The following is a 24,322-nucleotide window of genomic DNA, read 5'->3' as shown; positions in this document are numbered from 1 at the left end:
AGATCAGGAGTTCGAGACCAGCCTGGCCAACATGATAAAACAATGTCTCTACTAAAAATACAAAAATTAGTGGGGCATAGTGGTGGACCCCTGTAATCCCAGCTACTCAGGAGTCTGAGGAGTCTGAGGCAGGAGAATTGCTTGAACCAGGAGGCAGAGGTTACAATGAGCTGAGATCATGCCACTGCACTCCAGTCTGGGCAACAGAGCAAGACTCCATCTCAAAACAAATAAAATAAAATATAAACAGCTGAGGTCAGTGGCACATGCCTGTAATCCCTGCTACTCCAGAAGCTAAAGCAGGAGGATAGCCTGAGCCTAGGAATTTGAGACCAGCCTGGGCAAAAGAGCAAGACCCTTTGCCTAAAAATAAAATAAAATATAAATAAACAAATAAATAAAACAAATTACCATAAATTGGGTTGCTTAACACAATAAAATTTATTCTATCACAGTTCTAGGGATGAGAAGCCCTAAATCAAGAGTTCAATAAGGCCATAGACTCTCCAAAAGCTCTTGCAGAAAATCCCTTCTTGCCTCTTCCAACATCTGGTGACTCCAGACATTCCTCGGTTTATGGCTGCATCGCTCTAATCTCCACTTCTGTGGTCACCCTGTCTCTTCCTCTTCCCTGTTTCTGTATCAACTCTCCCTTTGCCTCTATCTTCTAATGACACTTGTGATGGAATTTAGAGCCCACCCAAAAAACCCAGAGTAATATCTTCATCTCAAAATTCTTGATTTAATCACAGATGCAAAGACCCTTTTTCCAAATAAGGTAATATTTACAAATTCCAGGGATTAGGACTAGATCTCTTTGGGTGGCCATTATTCAGCCTGTTAAGGTGAGTAACAGAATTCGAAATACAGTTTCCATTCATGGGCTTTTGCGAAAATGCTTCTTAGTACATTTAACTAAATTTAGTCAACAAATTGATATAAAACTCTAATTTGATTATTACACATTATACACATGTACTGAACACTCGGTATCCAATATGTACAATTATTACACGCCAACTAGAAATCAAAGGAAAAAATAACTGAGATGTTCACGGTTTTTGCAACTAAAAGATTTGTTATAGGGCAAAGGATTAAGGCCATCTAACATTTTCCGTGTCACAGTAAAACACTGAGATTTAAGATAATACAAAATCTAAAAGAAAATGTCAACTAAAGAGGACTGTGCGATTATGAGAAGAGGCAGCTCAGAACACTGAAAAGGCCAAGGAATTTAAAACCTGACAGGCCTGGGCACCTTTTAGCTACAAACTCTTTAAATACCAAGAGCTTCAGATATCTCATCGATAAAACCAAGAAAACAAAGTCAGCCTTTCAAATCTGTCACAAACTTTTGAGAAAATACACACATTATGTTATATTATATATGTAAAATATATGTTACATTGTTGTTACCTGATAAATGTAAGTCTGTATTTTTGGAGATTATATGTTTTAAAAAAAGAAAAGCATGTCTATTAATGGGAAGGGGATAAAATAGAAGGCAAAGTACATCAGAAAGTATTCCAATTATTTTATTTTATTTTATTTTATTTTATTTTATTTTATTTTATTTTATTTTTGAGACGGAGTCCTGCTCTGTCACCGAAGCTGGAGTGCAATGGCATGATCTCTACTCACTGCAGCCTCTAGCTCCTGGGTTTAAGCGATGCTCTTGCCTCAGCCTCCCAAGTAGCTGGGATTGCTGGTGACAGCCACCATGCCTGGCTAATTTTTTTGTATTTTTAGTATAGATGGGGTTTCGCCATGTTGGCCAGGCTGGTCTCGAACTCCTGACCTCAGGTGATCCACCTGCCTCGGCATCCCAAAGTGCTGGGATTACAGGCATAAGCCACTGCACTCAGCCTATTTATTTATTTTTTAAAATATTTTTGCTCTTTCGTATACCTTCAGAGGTCTTCCAATTCTATCAAATAAAGGCCCATAAACACACTAATGTATGTAGGAACTAAAATTTTCACAGAGAGAAAGAGACACAAAATTTAAAAAGCAAAGAAAAATCCTATAATGTTAAATTTAAAAGGAAATGTCATTAGGAACTTTTAATTTTTTAAAGTTTGTATATTTCCCAGCTCTTTTCACTGAAAAGTCAGAGAAGCAGTAACACCCTGGTAACAATAAGCCAGTGCCCAGAGCTTTGTTTCTAAGCACATTCCCAAATAAAAGGAATCAGACCTTATTGTCCGGGCGGGGTGGGGGGAAGTGATTTCCAGGTCAAAGGCAGGAACAGCCCAAGGTGAGCCTGGAACAACTAATTTGTCAAAAGCACGGAGCATCTGAAAGCTGAGAATAAGAAGCCAGCTTGAAGCCCAGCCCTCCCACTGACCAGATTTGAGACACTTTGCAAGTAAGAGCATACTGGTAATGGAGTATAATACAGAATTAAAGTAAGTAAATCCAGTAATTTATGTTGATATAAAAGATTAAAAGAGAAAGAAAAGGGGGGAGAGGAAAGAAAGTTTCTGTTTACCAAAGAATGTTGGACAATAAGTATAGGAGAAATGATAGGATTAGAAAAATCGCCACCTTTTAAACATCAATAGAATAACTGATTCAGCAAAGAATCATCATCGATGCTAAAACCATTAGGTGAAAGGTTGCTGGAGAAAAGGATATCCATGTGATCCTGATGTATCATCCCACAGATTATCTACTCATATACAACGACAAAATGGAGTCTTTACAATGGAAATATCAGGAGGATGCCACCTTCATCAACTGATCAAACAGCATCACCAACACCTGGACACTATCCCTCCTGAGGACATACAATAGGTAGTATAGAATAGCTCCTAACTTATACCCCAAAATGTATCCTGAATTGAATCAGACAATGAGGAAACAATCAGACAAGTCCAGAATGCAGGACTTTCAACAAAATAACTGGCCTGGATTTCAAAAGTCAGTATCATGAAAAACAATATAATGTTTCTGTTCTGTTTTAGAGTAAAGGAGACATAACAAAATGCAGTATAATCTGCAATAAAAAAACAAAAAAGAAACAAGAATAGGCAAAGAGCCATTTGAGGTAGAGAAGGGAGGTGAAGACACCAGATCTGTAAATATACTTGAAAGTTCTAGTATATTTAAATATGGATTAGACATTAGCTGATATTTGACATGATCATTAATTCTCCTAAGTGTGATAATAGCATGGGGGTTCATGCAGGAGAATGTTCTTAGTCTCAGAAGATAAATGCTGAAATATTGTGATGCATACAATTTATACTTAAGTGTTCCAACCAAAAAAAGAAACTATGTGTGTAAGTATTTGTGTGTAGAAAATGTGTGTGTACAAAGAGAGCACAAAGATGGTAAAATGTTAATAAAACTCAATCTAGGTGAAGCGTATAGATTGCGTGCTCACTGTATTCTCTCAACCTTTTTGTGGCTCAGAATTTTTTTCTGTAGTTTAAAATTTTTCCAAATTAGAAAAAACTGATCTCAAATATTAAGGCAGATAATTCATGTTGCATGTGAACTTGTCACACTTCCTCGGAACCATGAGCCATTCTAGGGAGTGAAAAAACAACCAGATTTTCCACAGAAAAATGCTTGCTGGAATAAGTCTATGTTTTGCATAGCTTCAGCTTCAATGAACTACTGTGAAATACACCCCAGCCTTTTCCTGCGCCACCCTGCTCATATACTACATTTTCCTACCAAGCAAAGACTCCACCTTGGGGTGAGGGTAGAAAACAAAGGTAAGAAGGTTAAAAAGGAAACCTTCTGCCGCTTGAACAGAGAGAGAAGGCATAATCCAACAATCCTCCAGAAAACTGCAACAAGTAGGTCATCTAATTCCCTGCCTGCTCCCTCCCACTCATCAAGGTCTTCATTTTACAGGAGGTTCCTTCCATTAAAAAAAAAAAAAAAGGTTGACAAGTGCATAAATAAAAAAAGGAAAGTGCCAGTGAAAACTGAGAGTATTTGAAGTACACAAAGACATTATGCATGGGTTATATTTCAAACCACTGCATGTGGGAAAATCAGACACATGAAGATTCCAATAAATAGAGAAAATTCAGTGCTAGAGAACTCCATCTCAGAGTGGTAGGTAACTGCAATCTGTCAAAAGGGTGCTGGCAAGCAGCAGGAACAGAAGCGAAGTCTCCTACAGTTTACCTAGAGAAGGAAGAAGGCAAGGTGTTTTACAGTTTACCTAGAGGTTAGTTCTTGTACATTATACTTTGGCTATTAGCAGACATTGGTGTTTGATTAGCAAGAGTTCAGAGTCCAAAATTCCGTGTTTAATGGTAAAAGCCACTGCAATCTTATACAGCGTAAGAAAACCCCATCTTTAAAATGAAAGCAGAAGGCCAGATGAAGTGGCTCATGCCTGTAAATCCCAACACTTTGGGAGGCCGAGGCAAGCGGATGGCTTGAGCCCAGGAGTTTGAGACCAGCCTGGGCAATACAGCAAAACCCCGTCTCTACAAAAAAACACAAAAATTAGCTGGGCATGGTGGTGCATGCCTTTGGTACCAGCTACTCAGGAGGCTGAGGTGGGAGGATCGCTTGTACCCAGGAGACAGAAGTTGCACTGAGCCAAGATCATGCCACTATACTCTAGCCTGGGCAACAGAGTGAGACCCTGCCTCAAAAGAGGGGGAAAAAAAAGTTCCAACAAAATGGAAGCAGAGAAGACTGGTAGGGAAAAAAAGTATCCAAAGGCATTGTGCAGCGTGTCCTATTTAATTCTATATGGTACAGTTTCTTTCCTCTAGCTTTTGCAGAGTGCCTTTCTTGGGGCTTTGGAATCACATGTGAATTTTTAAAGGCGATTTGATCAGAAAGAAAGATTACAGAAAAGTTAACGTTCACAGAGCTATGTTGTACATTTACTCACAATTTTACAGCCGCCTTGAAAAATACCAAAGGCATATAAATACTGTCATATATCTGCACACCACCACCTTGATGACAATAATAGTTCTCGGAAACGGTAAAGCATTCTTTAAACAAGTCAAATATATACATACTGAATCCCCAACTTGAAACAATGACAGAAGGAAATAATTATTACTCAAATAATGTAATAATAATAGTAGTAAGTACAGAAAATGGTCCTAAGAGATGGAAAGGTATACATTTAATCACTTCCTGGTCATTAGAGCAAAAGAAAGCTGTTTCAAACAAAAAGAATTAAATGAGATAATTAAAAATAAACATACCCATCTTTGGTCTGATCCACCACTCCACTTAAAAGTTCCACAGTCTTTGGATTAGGCTGGCTTTCTCCAAAATGTTCAAGTATCGAGTGACAAAGTCATTGGGGACATGAAAATTCACCGTTTTCTCAATGCTTGCATACTGTTTTAAAAAAAAAGAAAACAATATTTTATATATTTGATTTTCAAAAGTATATAATCATGGGATCGATATGTGAAAAAGCTGAAAATATCCAAATGATAAAATATCAGATATGATTATGTACTCTTCACAATGACCATTATCTCCCAACACTTCAAAGAAAAAACAAGTCAAATTTTATGTGTATAAACTTAACTGGGAGCAATGTTTTCCCACAGGGACATTTGGCAATATCTGATGGCAATTAAGATTGTCATAACATGCGAGGAAGGGTGCTACTGACTCCAGCGGGTAGAGGCCAGGGATGTTGCTAAACATCCAACAATGCACAGGATGACTCCCTGCAAAAGACGGTTCTCCAGCCCAAAGTGTGGGCAATGTCCAGGTTCAGCAACCCTGGTTTACAGAAATTCGGAAAGACAAACTATGTCTTGCTTTTTAGCAAAGGCACATAGTTTAAAAAAAAAAAAAAAAAAAGTGGAACTACGAAGTCATGGAGACAAACAACCTAATTCCTTTGCCCTGTTCCTGCTTTAAGAGCATCAATGATACAAGAAAGGATGGCAAACAAGCTAAGCTGGAAAGCAAACTACTAAGTGCATATCATCTTGGGCAATCTTACGGAGGGAGGCAGTAAATGCTGCTCTAGTTACTGTCCTCTCCACTCTAAAGCATTACCATGCAGAAATGCTCAGTAAGAATTAGGTGGCATACAATGCTTCCTCACAGTGTTCTCCTAAGGTCTGGCCCTTAATGTGATAACACTCCAGCCTGGGTAAGAGGGAACCCACTAATTTCTGTTGCATGGAGCCCTAAGGGTAGAAATGCTGAGAAACCACATGGGATCTTGTGGTGTCCTTATGAAGCAGGACACGGCCTCTTGATCCTGGGGACAAAACAGTGGTTTGGGGACTCAGGATGCAAGGACAGTGCATCTACAAGAACAAGCCTAGTTGGGTGACAAGAACCACACTGGTAGCCATAGTGATGGAGGGTGCACAGTGAAGTGCCAGGGCAGTGTCTCCTCTCTCTCTCTAATCCAAGTTAAGCCTGAAAAAAAATTTAATTCCAATGCAGACTAAGGCTTTGCTCAGATACTCAGTAATAATAAGCTTTGGCGTCCCACGGGCCTGGATTGTGCCTCTTACCACCTGAATGGCCTCAGGTAGGTAACTAAAGCTTTTGGTAACTCAGGTTCCTCATTCATAAAATGAGTAGAACAACATTACAGCTTCATAAGACAGATGCTAGAAACAAATGAGATAATCATGTCATCTACTTAGCACAATGCCCTATACACAATAAGTACTTTATATTACATAAATGCTCTATAGTATTGTCTTACAGGTAACATTTTTTAAGCACACTACAAGGGAAAGGCTCAAAGATGCCCCAGTGATCCTACCAGTCTTCAGTTAGCATTTAATTCAGCTTTTTGGACATGTAAAGAATTATATTTTGATTTTCCTAACTGAGCCAAAATAAGATAAAAATGTAAAGGAAATATCACTGCTAATTACAGCAATCCTATGACTTAGGAGTTACACTACCTAAGGTTGCCCGATAGTGAATAATTTATTTTAACATACAATTTAACTTTTCTAGTACCAGTAGACATTTCCAGTTTTTAGTATTTTTAAATAAAGCTAAGGTAGCAAGCTTTGTATATAACATTTGTCCAAATTCCTGGCAATTTTCAAAGGCTAGGCTCCCAGAAGAGAAACTGTTGAGTCAAAGGAGAGGAACTTTTGGGCTCTTGGTACTTATTATCACACTGCTCCCCGGAAAAGACTGTACCAATTTACAAGCCCACCAACAGTGTGTGAACATGCTCTTTACTCGCTTTGGTCTATTATATTTGTTGCAAATATTTTTCCAGTTTGGTATTTTTATATAATTGAGTCTATAGAATTTTTTTCTCCTTTGAAATTTCTTCCATTACTTTTCTAAGCTTAGACACTAGTTGTATTAGTCTGTTCTTACACCGCTAATAAAGACATACCCAAGACTGGGTAATTTATAAAGAAAAAGAGGTTTAATGGACTCACAGTTCCACATGGCTGGGGAGGCCTCACAATCATGGTGGAAGGCGAATGAGGAGCAAAGTCATATCTTAACATGGCGGTAGGCAAGAGAGCCTGTGCAGGGGAACTACCATTTGTAAAACCATCAGACATCGTGAGACTTATTCACTACCACGAGAACAGTATGAGGGAAACCACCCCCATGATTCAATGATCTCCACCTGGCTCCACCCTTTAAATGTGGGGATTATTACAATTTAAGCTGAAATTTGGGTGGGGACACAGCCAAACCTTATCACCAGTCTTTCTTTCATTTCAGGACTAAATATCAGAGTTTCTCTGAGTTTTTTTAAACTCTGCTCTCCCTGCAGCAGTGAGCAGAGGGTCCCTATAGGGGGAACAGACTATATCCTTATAGCCACCACATCTTTAAAATGTCATTAATCCTTCTTTGAGAACATTTTTCGCTAGCAACCTGAAGCCTTCCTCCCTTGCAATTTTCGGGAGTTTTATTATGATTAAACATACACCTGAAAAATGGGAAGAGTTTTAGGAGTTCTCATACAACGTTGTATAATACTTATTGTCATCACCAAGAAATACCACCATACCCAGTGAAGATGACAGCAAAGGAAACCAGAAGGAACCTATCACTACAAATGTCCATTCCCCAAGGGCAGGGGTCCTATCTGGCCTGCTCACCACCAGTCACAGTAAATTGATAAAGGTTTGTACGCTGTGAATGAGCCAGGGTAGAACCATAATCATCCAGCTGCCCTTTTGCCATGAATCACTCACATCCTGGGACTGAAGGACAAATCCCCTACACTGTTTTCCAACCACTGAGAAGGTGCACACAACAGGTCACTGCATCTGCCCATCCTTTACTTTGATTCCCTGTTATAGGGATGGAACACAATATAATTAAGGATTTGAATCTGGATTGGGTATTTCATATTAGGGAACTACCATTAATTTTATTAGGTGCACAATGGTATTACGACTGTGTAGGAGATTGTTTTTATTATTTGAAGCTCTACGCTAAATTATTTAGGGTGAATTATAGTGATAGCTAAGTTATATTTACATTAACATAAATCAGAAAAAAATGTATAAACTAATACGACAAGTACTACTTTAAATTAGATGATGGTTATGTGGGTGTTTACTACTGTATTTTCTGTATGTCTGAAAAATTATCACAATAAAGTTAAAAATAAATTTAAGAAACATAAATGGTCAATAAACATATTGCTCTATTTAAAAAATGAATATTTTAAATAAGATACAATTTTTCAACTAACAGATTGGCATAAAGTCTTTTTTGTTGCTGCTACAGTATTTTTTTTCATAATAATCTGAGTTGATATAATGTAGGAAATGAACACTTCCATGTTCCCACCCAAAATATATATTGAAACAACCTTCACGAGTGGCAGTCTACCAAGAGGAATCACAAGCCTTAATATGTTGTAAACCCATTCTAACCCAATGGTGCCACTTCTAGGAATTTATCCTAAGAAAATAATGCTAGCTATGTGCAAAAATGTAGGTACAACACTATCATTATAGTGCTGTTATGATAGTAAAGCACAGGAGGCAACTAAATATCCAATAATAAATAGTGGTTCGATAAATTAGCGCAAAACAGAAACAGCCATATGTAGGAATATTATGCAGCATTAAAAATATTGTAGAAGGCTTCCTTTCAGCCAGAACCACCATCTTCCAGTAATTCGCCAAAATGATGAACACAAAGGGAAAGAGGAGAGGCATCCGATACCTGTTCTCTAGGCCTTTTAGAAAACGTGGAGTCACCTGGCTAACACGGTGAAACCCCGTCTCTACTAAAAAATACAAAAAAAACTAGCCGGGCGCGGTGGCGGGTGCCTGTAGTCCCAGCTACTTGGGAGGCTGAGGCAGGAGAATGGTGTAAACCCGGGAGGCGGAGCTTGCAGACAGCTGAGATCCGGCCACTGCACTCCAGCCCAGGCGACAGAGCGAGACTCCGTCTCAAAAAAAAAAAAAAAAAAAAAAAAAGGAAACATGGAGTTGTTCCTTTGGCCGCATATATGCAAATCTATAAGAAAGGTGATATTGTAGACATGAAGGGAATGGGTACCGTTCAAAAAGGAATGCTCTACAAGTGTTAACATGGCAAAAGTAGAGGAGTCTACAATGCCACCCAGCATGCTGCTGGCACTGTTGTAAACAAACAAGTTAAGGGCAAGACTTTTGCCAAGAGAATTAATGTGTGTGCTGAGCACATTAAGCACTCTAAGAGCTGAGATAGCTTCCTGAAAAGGGTAAAGAAAAATGATCAGAAAAAGAAGGAAGCCAAAGAGTAAGGTACCTGGTGTCAGCCTGCTCCACGCAGAGAAGCACACTTTGTGGGAACCCACGGGAAGGAGCCTGCGCTGTCGGAAACTATTACCTATGACTTCATGGCATAATAGGTGTTAAAAGAAAAAAAAAAAGACCCCTGGACTGTAAAATGTTTCTCTTCATCGAATAGAAGTGTGGTGTCCTCTCCCCAAAGAAATATTTAAAGCAAATTTTAATTGTGTCCTAATTCATTGTATAATGTCTTTATTAATGAAATTTAATGTATTGCTTGCCAAAAGATGTGAGGTAGCTTACTGCACAAGAAATTACTCAACTGGTTAGAAGATGGCGAGATATTATTTATGACATATTTGTACTAGTTTAAAAATAGTCCGTCTAAATCATCATGGAAGAAGTAATTTACAAAAATAAAAAAAGTAGAAGCACATTGAATTATAGGAAAAACTATTTGTAACATAGCAGGTAAGGGAAAAAACTAGATATAAAACAGTAATTTTTTTCTCCTAAGGGGAAAAAAAATTATATACATACACAGAGACACATAGACTGAGAAATAAATAAATATATAAATATCTGCATCTACCTTCCTATGCAAAGATCACAAGTTACTTTTGTTCATATATCCACCTTTTAAATTTTCCATAAATATAAAACTGGTGTGATAAAAGCTTTCCAAAAGAGAATTAACTGTTTTCAAAATTTACCTACAAACATTTTAAAAGTGGATACCATGTTTTGTTGACAGAACAATTATAAAATCCAAGTGTAGGCCGGGCGTGGTGGCTCAAGCCTGTAATCCCAGCACTTTGGGAGGCCGAGACGGGCAGATCACGAGGTCAGGAGATCAAGACCATCCTGGCGAACACGGTGAAACCCCGTCTCTACTAAAAAAATACAAAAAGAAACTAGCCGGGCAAGGTGGCAGGCGCCTGTAGTCCCAGCTACTAGGGAGGCTGAGGCAGGAGAATGGCATAAACCCAGGAGGCGGAACTTGCAGTGAGCCGAGATCGTGCCACTGCACTCCAGCCTGGGCGACAGAGCAAGACTCTGTCTCAAAAAAAAAAAAAAAAAAAATCCAAGTGTAATTCAGTTACTCTGTAATATGTCTTACGTTTCTCATTCAGCCCTTTTCCCCAATTTTCCCATCTTTCGCTACAGAGATTTAATTATATGAGACTATATACTTCTAAACAGTTGACATGGTTTGTCTGTGTCCCTTCCCAAATCTCACCCTGAATTGTAATACTCCCTACGTGTCGGGGCAGGGACAGCTCGAGATAACTGAATCATGGGTGCGGTCTCCCCATAAAGTCTCACAAGATGTGGTGGTTTTATAAATGGGAGTTCCCCTGCACAAGCGCTCTTGCCGGTCACCATATAAGATGAGACTTTGTTCCTCATTTGCCTTCTACCATGATTGTGAGGCCTCTCTAGCCATGTGGAACTGAGTCAATTAAACTTCTTTGCTTCATAAATTACCCAGTCTTGGGTATGCCTTTATTAGCAGCCTGAGAACAGACTAATACAATAGCATGCATCATCTCTTTTTCTCCCTGAAGCTACTGGCTCCCTCTCACTTTCAAGCTACTGGCTCCCTCTCACTTTCTCTATTACTAATACAGTAGTACCCAACATCTCTTTTCCTTCCTGGAGCTACTGGCTCCCTCTCACTTTCTGTATTCTTATTACTGGCTCCTCTCTGCATCCAGGCTGTATTTCCTCACTGCTCTCTCTCATCCATTATAAAAAATCAGCCATCTTCATCAAATATTCTCTCAAAGTGACTCTATCTTGCCATTCTCCATTCCTCCTGCTGCCACAACCCTAAGGCTGCCTAACTTGTGGCATTGCTGCACCAATCAAATCTCACACTCACCTCCTTGTCAAAAAACCTCAAATGCTTCCTACTGTTTAGTGGAATGCCAAACCCCCAATTACCTTTCCAATCCTATCACCCACACCTTGTGATACTTAGCATAAAAAGTTGTATTTAAATAAACATTTAAAGGATGACCAAGACTCCTTCAACCTGGAGAGGTTGTTTTCTCCCCGACTCATCTCCAGTCCTTCCCTCGAATGCGTTCCTTGTCGCCTCTCCCACTTGTCCCTGAGACTCCCCAAGTTTTCTCTCCTCAAGGCCTTCCCTGACCACTCCCCACAACAGGGGCTGCTCCCTCCTTCCACCTCCTATAGCATTTGCTTTAACCACAATGTGGGCCCTTGGAGTATGCCAACTTTAAGATTCTTTGTTACCTCCTGCATGCCTATCCATCTGGTCTCCTATATAAAATCTGAGCTCCTTTAAGATGTGGTCATTGTTATACACCTTTTGCACCTCCCACTCACCACAGAGTTTCATGGTGTTTTATTTAAACTGTAGGCACTCAATACACATCTGTTTAAGCTAACAGGAAGCAACACCAAAAGCACTAGGCAAACAGAAAAATGCATGTCATTAGGCTAGAAACAAAACTGACTTCCTAGACTTTAACTTCTACATCTAGATGAAACATTACCTGCCACTTGCCACAAGAACATCCTCCATAAGAAAACATCTGTCGTTGGCCGGGCGTGGTGGCTCAAGCCTGTAATCCCAGAACTTTGGGAGGCCAAGGCGGGCGGATCACGAGGTCAGGAGATCAAGACCATCCTGGCTAACATGGTGAAACCCCATCTCTAATAAAAATACAGAAAATTAGCTGGGCATGGTGGCAGGTGCCTGTAGTCCCAGCTACTTGGGAGGCTGAGCCAGGAGAATGGCGTGAACCCAGCTAGGCAGAGCTTGCAGTGAGCTGAGATCGCACCACTGCACTCCAGCCTGGGCGACAGAGCGAGACTGCATCTCAAAAAAGAGAAAACATCTGTCGTATGCCTTAGCCCCACATGTTTTATAACAAGTCCTGCCCTGACTACCACCAGCCAGGACCCTGTGCCCCGAGCCAGTCCAACTGTGTAGCCATTCCCTCCACACACGTGGCACTGTGACAGCTCTTTACTTTGTATGTGTTGTTTTCTTTGCCTAAAAAGGTCTTCCGTTGCCAACAAACCCTTCTCTACGTACTCATCTTCGAGCGCAGTTCAAACATTACCACCTCCCCATAACCTAATGACTCTCCATAGAAAGATATAATTAGACCACATCATCTTCCTGTTAATTAAGGCTATACAATACTTATCAATCATATCATGGCTTCTGGGGTTTTTTATACTTACACACAGTTCTCACTCAGATATTTATGGACAGGAACCATGATGTCTGCATTGATATATACCCAGTCCATGAAACTGTACCTAGGTACCTTCAAAAAAAACAGTGGAACTGATTCTAAATTCTCAAATAAATGAAAAGGTCAGAATTTGGCTCATTTTAATCCCGCAGAAGCCCTCTTTCCTTATCTGGCTCAATTTCACTGGCTGTCACTGATCTACAGAGCTGCCAACTTTCCTGCTACCATCACACCTGGTGTGAAGGCTGCAATGAAGCTCCCTTCCAACTGCCAAGCTACAGAAGAATCCTGTCTTTACATAGGTTAGCAGAGAGAAGGGTAGGATATTTCACATGGAATTTTTACTAAGAAGAAAGTCAAGTCCGGAAAAAGTCACAGAAAATCAGCAAAGTAGACAGGTTTACAGAATGCTTACTGCTGATCCATAATGAACTAAAAAGCTCAGCCTCATACAGTCCCCTCATTGCTGTGTTTCCCGTTCTTCCCCTCACCACAATACCATCTGTGATAAATGGTAAACCCGACATCCTTAGGATGCTAAGCCAAGGCAGACTTGGGTTGGTACCACACTATCCAGGCCTGGTGAGGTCACCAGAACTTTTGCCAGATGCACAATCCTTTCCACAAACTGCTGACTGCTGTTTTCTTCAGGTACGGCCCCCCTGACGTCATCTCTCAGGACTCCAAGCCACATACAAATTCTTACTCAAAAGTCACATAGTCCCAACCACCCCAAGGGAAGAGAGTACTTCCCTATCTATCCCAAAAGTTCCACCCTCGGCCTTCAAGGGCACTTAAACAGAAACACTACAGGTGTCTCTCCAGAACTCTGCATGGAATCTCACCCTCTCTAGGTCTACCTGATCAATTAGACTCTCCCCCAGTATAGTCCTGTAGGCTGCTGAAAGAGGATGTAGCAGCTGACAAAGACACATTGTTCCAAATTAAAGTCTCAGTCTAGCTTCTCCAGGGACCATACGGCCTTGAAAGGTGGACACAGCCTTTAAGTGGAGTCTTCTCAATGGATCACACCAACCAGTGAGATTCTAAAATGCACCATCTATTGAGACACCCTCTATGATGTTCCCACTTCCTATCAGAAGGATGCCCACCACTCTTGCTTGTTTAGAAAACAGCAGTAACAGATAGGTCCAGAGTTCAAAGAATGATGACTACTTTACCAGCTTAAGTTAATGAGCGACTCTGTTTTGATAGGATCTTTGGCAGTCCACTTAGTTACTCTTCTACAAGTGGTCTTTCAGATTTCTGTCACTGGAGTTTTACAATATCAACAGACCTTAAACACACATACAAAAATCTTCTCTGGTTCTGTCATACACACCTCATTCCAACCATGGTGGTCCCAACAAGCACAACTATAGAGATCAGCTTAGGTAAGGAGCAAATGTTTTTCTGTTTTCTGGACTTTCATCCTCCAGAATCCTTTTCCACCTTAGAAACTGTATACGGTATTGTGGCCGGACGCAGTGGCTCATGCCTGTAATCTCAGCACTTTAGGAGGCCAAGGCAGGCAGATCACTTGAGGTCAGGAGTTCAAGACCAGCCTGGCCAGCAGGGTGAAACCCCGTCTCTACTAAAAATACAAAAATTAACCAGGCGTGGTGGTGCACTCCTATAATCCCAGCTACTCGGGAGGCTGAGGCATGAGAATCACTTGAACCCAGGAGGCAGAGGTTGTAGTAAGCCAACATCACGCAACTTGCGCTCCAGTCTGGGTGACAGAGTGAGACTCTGTCTCAAAAAAAAAAGGAAACTCTATAGTGTATTTCTGGGCTAAAAACAAATTTATAAAGAATCTCGCTTTGTTTTTAACAGACAGGGTCTCACTCTGTCATCCAGGCTGGAGCACAGTGGCATATTCATGGCTCACTGAAGCCTTAAATTCCTAGGCCCAAGCGATCCTCCTACCTCAGGCTCTCACTGGGATTACAGATGTCCACAAGCCTGATTTTTTATGTATAATCCAAATCTCCTTACAAATGTGTCTTTTTTTTGTCCTCCCCACAAAACTATCCCTGCTTTTAATCCACTTGCTTGTGGAGTCTTCATTTCTCCTTTACTTAAATTATTACTTAATTTCAAGCATTTACTGAATCAATATATAACATGTATCAGATGCAGGACACCTTTCACATAAGTTACCTCACTGAATCGTTATGTTAAAAAATATTTTATTATGCCAATGTTCAGGCCAGGGACAGTGGCTCACACCTGCAATCCCAGCACTTTGGGAGACCGAGATGGGCAGATCGCCTGAGGTCAAGAGTTCAAAACCAGCCTGATCAACATGGTGAAACCCCATCTCTACTAAAAACACAAAATTAGCCAGGTGTAGTGGCGCATGCCTGTAATCCCAACTACTCAGGAGCCTGAGGCAGGAGAATCGCTTGAACCCAGGAGGTGGAGGTTGCAGTGAGTTGAGAAAAATGCCGTTGCACTCCAGCCTGGGCAACAAGAGTGAAACTTTGTCTCAAAACAAAAAGAAAAGAAAATTTTCAAGCATATACAAAGTAGAGAGAACAGTATAATAAACCCAATATTCCATTTCCCAATTTCAAAAGTTATCATCATACCGCCTACTCATTTTCCTCAACCCACCGAAACTGGATTATTTAAAAGCAAATCTCAGAAATTGTAGTCTCATCTATAAATGTTTCAGTGTATATCTCTAAAACATAGACTCTATATTTCCCATAGTGAGAATACTATCAGCCTAAACATCAATTAATAACAACTCCTTAATATCAAATATCCTATCCATGTTCAAAGTCCTTAATGTCTCAACTAGTTTTAATAGTAACACACTGTGATGAGGAAAGGGAGACTCATAGATTTAATACCTTTCCACACCATACTCAGTACACATCCAATTTCTCATTTGACACCCTGGTCCTCTTTCCATACAACTCAGCTGCCTTTTCATAATGTTTAGAAAGACATATATATATATACATATATATATTATGTGTGTATATATATTATCTTACAAAAGTGGCCTTTTCTTTTTTGAGTACTTTAATTTCAGCTGAATAACACAAAGGTGTTTCAGTGTCTGGAACCTGAGACAGACTTTTATTCTATTAATCATTCACTGCCCAATATCACAAAATAGGTGGAAATATAAGATGCCAGTATAAGACACAAACTTCTATCGTGTCTGTTGTGCTCTAGTATCTACTATTATCCATACTGGGGCCTCCTCCCAGGACACTGCAGTCATCATAAAGTGATGATAATGATGACGATAACAACAACAATAGGCTTCTACCAGGGAGAGACAGGATAGGCCCGTGGATGAGTGAAGGATTACTGAGATGTTTACAATGAACTTTAAACTTCCTAGGAGAAAAAGCTATATGGGTCAATACTGAAAGGGTAAATGGGTTGCAAAACTCAACACTCCAGCAACTGCTTTTATTCACATACCTTACACCAATTGAGATAAAAGAAATTAAAATACAAACAATGTTGTCATCACAGTCACCTACGAATTAGTTTCCTATACATTTTAAAAAGCAGATGCATTTGTAAGGCTCTCCCCTTTTAAGACATGTTGGGAATTTTTATTTTATTTTATTTTATTTTTATTTTTTATTGAGACAGAGTCTTGCTCTGTCACCCAGGCTGAAGTGCATTGGCATGATCTCAGTTCACTGCAACCTCTGCCTCCCAGGTTCAAGCAACTCTCCCGCCTCAGCCTCCGGAGCAGCTGGGATTACAGGCACATGCCACCACACCTGGCTAATTTTTGTAATTTTAGTAAAGATGGGGTTTCACCATGTTGTCCAAGCTGGTCTCAAACTCCTGAGCTCAGGTAATCCACCCGCCTCGACCGCCCAAAGTGCTGTGATTACAGGCGTGAGCCACCACACCAGGCTGACACTTTGGGATTTTTAAAAAATATAACAATGAAATAAAGAGCTGTTTGAAAATAATCTTTAAAAGTTATAGAACACAAATCAAACAAGAAACAAAATAGATTCCTTTATACTGACCTTCAAAAATATTGTTCTAAGCTCAGCTGGATCTGCTCTCTTGGTTAAAGCCACCTAAAATAAACATAAAATGTTTATGTTATTACAACAAAGCTGACAAATCAAGCTAGCCGACTAAAGGAAAATAAATCTCAGGTTAGAAATTAGTGTATTTCATTTTTGTACTTAAATACCATGTTACCCCAATGCATAAAATATGCCCCCTCCCCATTTTAAATTAGACTCCTCATGTAGCTTCTAAAATGATACAATTTTATGCAAGGAAACAATAGCAAAAGCTCTTAATATCTAATGTTGAATATATATAATTTATTAAAAACAAAGAAAAGATGAAACATTACAAGCACCTGGCATTTTTTACATATAATCCAGTGTAAACCATGCTCTTTCACAGGAGAATTTAAATATACAAATGTTTGTCAACTATGCAAGAGAACATATTTCTGTTTGTTTTTGAGACGAGTCTCTCTCTGTTGCCCAGGCTGGAGTGTAGTGGTGCGATCTCGGCTCAGTGCTACCTCCGCCGCCCAGCTTCAAGCGATTCTCCTGCCTCAGCCTCCCAAGTAGCTAGGATTGCAGGCACATACTACCAGTGGCAGCTAACTTATGTATTTTTAGTAGAGACAGGGTTTCACCGTGTGAGCCAGGCTGGTCTCAAACTCCTGACCTCAGGCGATCTCCCCGCCTCAGCCTCCCAAAGTGCTGAGATTATAAGCATGAGCCATCATGCCCAGCCAAGAGAACATATTTCTTAAAGAAGTCAGTGAACTAGGGAAATCATATTAACTCAAGGGAGCTACTTCTCACGGTTTCACCATGAACAGGCATGCATACCTCACTACCTGGGCATGCCAAAGAACTTCTCCTCCTTTCCTCAGCTTTTAATTAATAAATCATAAGTCTTCAAAAGTATGATATTATTCTACATATTTTAGAATTACAAGGGGCTGTGGTTACCTTTGAAGAGCAAAAATTGACAGATTAGGTCAGAATGGGTGTTGTGCTTAATTCTCCAGGCCACAAAGTCCAAAAACATAGCTGGGGAAAAGCAAGACAAACTTGAACATGGCTTCCCCAGGCCAACACAAAAGAGCCCTTATGTGGAACCAAACAGTGGGTTTATTCAATGTCCCAACACCCAATCCTGCTGGCAAAAAACGTCATGAGACTGAGTTCTCACCAAGCACAGAGTCACCCCATGATGAAGCCAAGGAGAGGCTCCTGGAACCACCCAACACTAGACCCATGTTGCTATCCACAGGGAGACTTATGCAAATTGTTCTAAATCCCTTCTGTGCACTGGTGAAGGCTGTTCTGAGATCTTTGGACAATGAGTTCTCTGTCTCTAAATATGGAACTGCCTGAGCTCCCAGGCTCTCCACTGTCAGGAATAGTTTTATTTACTAATCACTAGAATGGGAGTAGTCTTTCTGAAACCTGATGCTTGGTCACCTTGTTTCCCAAAGCAAAACTGATAACTCTTCATTTCAGCTGAGTACTCATAACCAACATGGCTATTTCCATCCATAAGAATACTTTTTTTTTTTTTTTGGACATGGAGTTTCACTCTTGTTGCCCAGGCTGGAGTGCAATGGCGCGATCTCAGCTCATTGCAACCTCTGTCCCCCAGGTTCAAACAATTCTCCTGCCTCAGTCTCCCAAGTAGCTGGGATTACAGGCATGCACCACCACATGTGGCTACATTTTTTATTTTTAGTAGAGATGGGGTTTCATCATGTTGGCCAGGCTGGTCTCCAACTCGTGACCTCAGGTGATCTGCCCGCCTCAGACTCCCAAAATGCTGGGATTACAGGCATGAGCCACTGCGCCCAGCCATGTATTTTTAATCTTTTTTAAAATCCTGAATTAGTAAGTGTTCTCTGCTGTTCAACAGAGGAAAAGAAAATATACTGCTAGTCAGCCTAAGATGAATGACTCTGCTGCCCTAAAAGCTTCAGAGAGGACTCCCTCCTCTCAGATCTGTATTCTGAGAAAGGTAGGGTAGGACGAACACAAGAGAACATGGGACAGCATAAAAATGCCTCCATCCTCCACTTTAAGAGCAGAAAAATCCCCTCCTTGATGGTTAGAGTCCCACATCTCATGGAAGTACATAACACTTTTTTCAAAACCATATGGTACGCTAAGTTCTTAACTGTTTTCCTCTTAAAAGCAAAATAAATTTTCCACAAAATGAAGTATTCTTGCTGTATCTGAATACCACATCCTTTAAAATCTAATTAATTCTTTATGCCATGAACTTTGTAAGGTCTCCCCTGGGCCATGTTATTTCAGAGTAAACTTTCCCTGCCCTAAATTCCCATAGCACATTTCTGTCTAAGGATCCTGAAATGTATATTCAGTGCTCCCCATCAGAACTACACCTCAAAGGGGGAAAAAGAGTGTTCACTTTCTAACCCTCTCGGGGTCTAGGGCAGAGAACACAAATCAAAACAAAGTCAGAGAATGATCCAACACTTGTAAGACATGTTGCCAAGTATGACTATTATCTCATTGGATTCTTGCTGCAAATCAGAGTCAGATAGGATGGATATTACTGCCCTAATTTTACAGAAGAGGAAACCAAAGCTCAGAAAGCATCAATTATTTCCCCAGAAAAGTCAGATTAAGTGCCAATCTGACATTTCTAAATGTTTTCTGAGCTGAGATCAGATCCCAAATATTCCATCTCATACCGTAGTGGCCTTACTACTGACCCACATTACAGGCAGCTTCAAAGTGATGGTAACTTGCATTAACTGGCAATATAATACAGTCATGCATTGCTTAACAACAGGGAAACATTCTGAAAAATGCATTGTTAAGTGATTTCATCATTGTGTGAACATCCTACAGTGTACTTATACAAATCTTGATGGTGTAGCCTACTACATACCTAGGCAAATGAGATAGCCTATTGCTCTCCTAGGCTATAAATCTATACAGCATGTTACTATACTGAGTACTGTAGGCAACTGTAAAACAATGTGTATCTAAACACAGAAAAGGTATGGTAAAAATATGGTTTTAAAAGATAAAAAGTAGAACACCTGTACAGGGCAGCTCTATTATAATTTATGTGAACACCATCCATATATGTAGTCCTTCATTGACGAAAACATCCTTATGTGGTACATGACTGCTATATAGTATAAGCCTAAAAATCAAAACTCTCCCAATTTCTCCTAACAGTGTGTAGTGTCTGTCCAATGCTGTGATTAAGGACATGATCTTACAGGAATGGTGGCTCATACCTATAATCCCAGCACTTTGGGAGGCCAAGGTGGAAGGATCACTTGAGCCCAGGAGTTTGAGACCAGCCTGGGCAAGATAGTGACACCCCATCTTCATTTAAAAAAAAAAAAAAAAGAACATGGCCTTAGTGTCAGATCATCCTCAAATAGGGAGCAGGACCAACCTCATAAACTCACTGGCTATGTGACCTGGAGGCCCTGACCTCTTAGCCTCACCTTCCTCATTTATAAAACAGGGAGTCCTAGACAGCTAGAAGACTAATATGAGATAATGACATAAAGTGCTTAGCACCAAAAAGGCCACACAGTTAAAGTGCTCATAAATGGTATCTATTACTATTTGTATTATTTATCCAAAGATGTTTATATTCTACCATGTTTATGCCTTAATAAATCTAAATGACGGGTAAACTGTCTCATAATTTGGAAGGGAGAAATTAGCAAAAGAGAAGAGAAAGAAACTCACAGATCTTCAAACACACTCACCAAACCACTAAATAAACATTACGGCCATCCTAACTCATCATCGTCTCAGCTACCCTGCCGCCAACCCAGAGCTCCAGGTACAGCAAATCGTTAATGATCACTACAAGATTTCTCTGAGGCCCACTAAAATTTGTATCAGGTCCTGCTACAGTCTATTTAAGGATAGATAAGTATGGTTCAACAGGGGATGGATTCAGAAAAATTACTACCAGCCTCCTGGGCCTCATCTCTACAGTAATTCCATCTATTATTCACCAGTCAAATGCTGTGTGGCTGTTTGGAATTTCCATTTATACTACTATCTCCCATTCCTATCTTCTTGTTTAAGCGTCATTTGCTATGAATAAAGAACACTTACACAACTTAATTGAAGACAATGCAAAGTTACAGTGAGATGTACCAGTTTTCTGAAGGTGTATTTCAATGAATGCTTCCCAGGAAGTTCTATGAGCTGGAAAAAGGAAGCCACAGAAATGTAGCCACCCTTTTAAAGTCAATTCAGAACAGCTGCTCAGCATGCATACTTTGTATCACATAAGCTTGGAATTATTAGACTTAGTTCATTCTTGGGCTTCAGAAGCCTGGAATTATTAGACTTAGTTCATTCTTGGGGTTTAGAAGAGTCATCAAACTTTAGATTGTTTCCAGAAGGCTTACTTTCACTGTTACATTTTTTTCTCATATATTAACAGCATGTAAATATTTACAGCTATGGTGTGGAGACCATCAGCATCACCTGAGAACTTTTAAAAATACAAATTATCACGCTCATCCCAGACCCAAAGAATCAGTAAAGAAAACTGCCTGATTTTCTTTATCATTCTTCTTCTGAATTTGCATTTGTAAGAATAGATTCCAACATTAAAACAATATTTTTATATCAAGAATTTTAAATCAAGTAACTGGTTTTCAAGCATATACAGTAAATGACTAAGAAGAAAGGGGTCCTTTACAAATTACTATGAAATATTATTTGCCACTTACATCAACAGGATAAAGAATTTTGTTGAAATTTGTTAACATTTTACTCTGATTCCAAATTTAAGGGAAAAAGAGAGGGTTTTGGTGGTTTGTTTTTTTTTTTTTTTTTAGTTGGGGGTCTCACTGTGTCACTCAGGCTGGAGTACAGTGGTGTGATCATGGCTCACTGCAGTCTCACATTCCTGGGCTCAAGCAATCCTCCCACCTCAGCCTCTTGAGTAGCTGAGGCTATAGGCATGTGTCACCAGGCCCCACTAATTTTTTTCAAATTTTTTTGTAGAAACAGAGTCTTACAGTGTTGCTCAAGCTAGTCTCAAACTCCTGGCCTCAAGTGATCCTCCCATCTTGTCCTCCCAAAGTGCTGGGTTTACAAGCATGAGCCACCATGCCTGGCCCAGAAAGGGGCAATGTTGGAACAGAAAAACTCTATGCATAGTTTCTTCCACAAACTGGGAAAAGTCTATCATTTTTTAACTTTAGTATGGAAATTTCAGGTCGATTCAATGAGTCTATGCTCCACAGGAACAAAATTTGAGAATCACTGAATATGTAAAACTTTTTGACAAGATAAACACTGGTTATAATTGTGTAAGTCATCAATAGTGTTTGCAAAACATATACTAGCTAAGTACATCCTAGAAATAAAAACAATAACACAATTTCAAGAACTGGTGTTTTAAAAGGCAGGGGTGGGAGAGAACATGGCAAGAAGAATAAGAAAGTTATCTTTCAGGACAAATGAATTCACTCTCATTCTAATATGAGTTAGAGCAGCCATAGGTAGGGGGTCACCAGAAAAGATATTCCTACCTATAGGAATATTTTTTAAACAGACTTTCTTACAATGGAATCAAGCTACAGTTGAAGGCTCATTACTTTAACAAACCACAGTGGTACAGAATGGTGTACTCAAAATAGTTGTCAGATCTAACAGAGGATGATGGGGAAGAATATACGAAAATCTACATGAAAATAAGAAATGCTAATGTGAAAAATAAAATGCAAAGAAAAGAAAAGCTCTCCTCTTAAACACTGGGAAGCTCTAGAGATGTGAGACCTCCATCTCTGTGAGGGTACCTTACTCCTCAGATCATCCCCAGCTCTGGCAAAGATCAGGAAACCAAGTAGATGCTCTGGAAGTGCTGAATACAGAATAAAGTCTTTTAGGTCAGTAAAAATCTGACATTTACAATGAAAATAGGCAACTCTCTTCAGATCAATGGTTCTCAAAGTGTGGAGACCATCAGCATCACCTGGGAACTTTTAAAAATACAAATTATCATGCCCATCCCAGACCCACAGAATCAGAAACTGGGTGAGGTCCAGCAATCCCCTATGGTTTAACAAGCCCTCCAGGTGGCCCTGATGCAGTTAAAGTTTAAGAACCACAGCTTTAGATAATGTCCAATTTTAATGTACTGATAGTAAGACTTAGGTTCTCACCCTCGCTGCATATTCAAGTCCCCTGAGGTACTTTTAGGTTTCACAAAACCCAAACCATACCAAAGGTCAATCAAATGAGAATTTCTAGAATGGGTATCTTTAGAGCTCCCTCAAGAAATTATGATGCGTGGGTGGGCTGAGAACAACTGCATTAGAACCCAAGGCCCAACCTCAGCTGCTACATCCCCAACTGTACGGCACAGCCCTTCCTCGGCAATACTTCACCAGACACCTTCCCAAACCTGAAACATCTGAAAGCCAAGACAAGCACAGACTTACACCGAAAATTCTACCATCATAAAGTAAATATTTGCCTTAGATAAGAAATACAAACTCAAAGAGGTAGTTCATCAAAAGCAAGCTTCTGGGTGTGTGGGTGGGTGTAAGCAGGAAAGGGAGACAGAAGGAGAAACAGTCCTGCATAGTCTTTTGAACCTGAGGAAATACTGCAGGAGGTGGCCCTGAATCCCAAAGAAAAGTATTCTTGGGTGTAACCTAACCACTTACAAGCTGCAGCCCACCCTCCTTCTTTATCTTCCCACACGAAAGACACTAGAAGGCTAAAACTACAATTCCCAGACTCCCTTGCTGCTATGCGGCCCATGTGCTGTCAATTAGATAAAACTGAGGTGAGATTTGGCAAAGGTTTGGGAGTTGGGGGTACCTTCTGCTGTTTCTGCCAAGCAAGCACCATTGCTGGAAGTGTCTAGTTTTCCTGTGGCAACCTCCTGCCCTCCCATGTCAGTGGCCACATGGTCCTGAAACACTGTCCACTTGGCAGGCAGCATTGTGACTGCACAGGAGGTCACTGCTGTCTTGGTGGCCTGCTCTGCTTGAGACTCTAGATGTCATTCTTTAGAGCTCAACCTCAAGTCTGTTTCTTCACCTTCCCAACAAACTGTGTAAGCCATTTAATACCCTGTAATAAATCTCTCTGCTTAAACCAGCTAGAGTAGATTCTGTTCTCTGCAAGTGAGCCCTGACTGATACAATCAGTAATTGCAAAAGAAAGTTTGGAATTTCCTAAAACCACAGTTACGATTAACTTGGGAAGAAGAAAAAGGTATCTCAAACTTAAGAAAATAATTTTTTATTGAAACCACTGAGTCACTCATCCTTCATCCTACAGTTTCCCTAAGTCCTAATAAATGAAGAGCAGTCATTATTTTAAAAAGTTACTGAAATACAAATTAGTATAAAGACAAGATGCC

At 40.0% G+C, this 24,322-nt stretch overlaps 1 protein-coding gene across 1 annotated transcript in view; it reads right to left on the bottom strand.

Moving 5' to 3' along the window:
* Positions 1-23,867, bottom strand: part of SLC25A13 (solute carrier family 25 member 13) — a 182,814-nt gene extending 158,947 nt beyond the window's left edge. Inside the window, 4 exon segments of the mRNA XM_017849324.1 lie at positions 5,196-5,268; positions 5,271-5,334; positions 16,948-17,001; positions 23,776-23,867. Coding sequence (XP_017704813.1) covers positions 5,196-5,268; positions 5,271-5,334; positions 16,948-17,001; positions 23,776-23,805 — 221 coding nt within the window. The 5' untranslated portion in view covers positions 23,806-23,867.
* Positions 23,868-24,322: the final 455 nt, after the last annotated feature.

Source organism: Rhinopithecus bieti, unplaced genomic scaffold, assembly GCF_001698545.2.
Source record: "Rhinopithecus bieti isolate Rb0 unplaced genomic scaffold, ASM169854v2 scaffold_31127, whole genome shotgun sequence".
Classification (NCBI taxonomy): domain Eukaryota; kingdom Metazoa; phylum Chordata; class Mammalia; order Primates; family Cercopithecidae; genus Rhinopithecus; species Rhinopithecus bieti.
The sequence above is the reverse complement of the archived record's forward strand: the minus strand, read 5'-3'. Positions and strand labels throughout refer to the sequence as shown.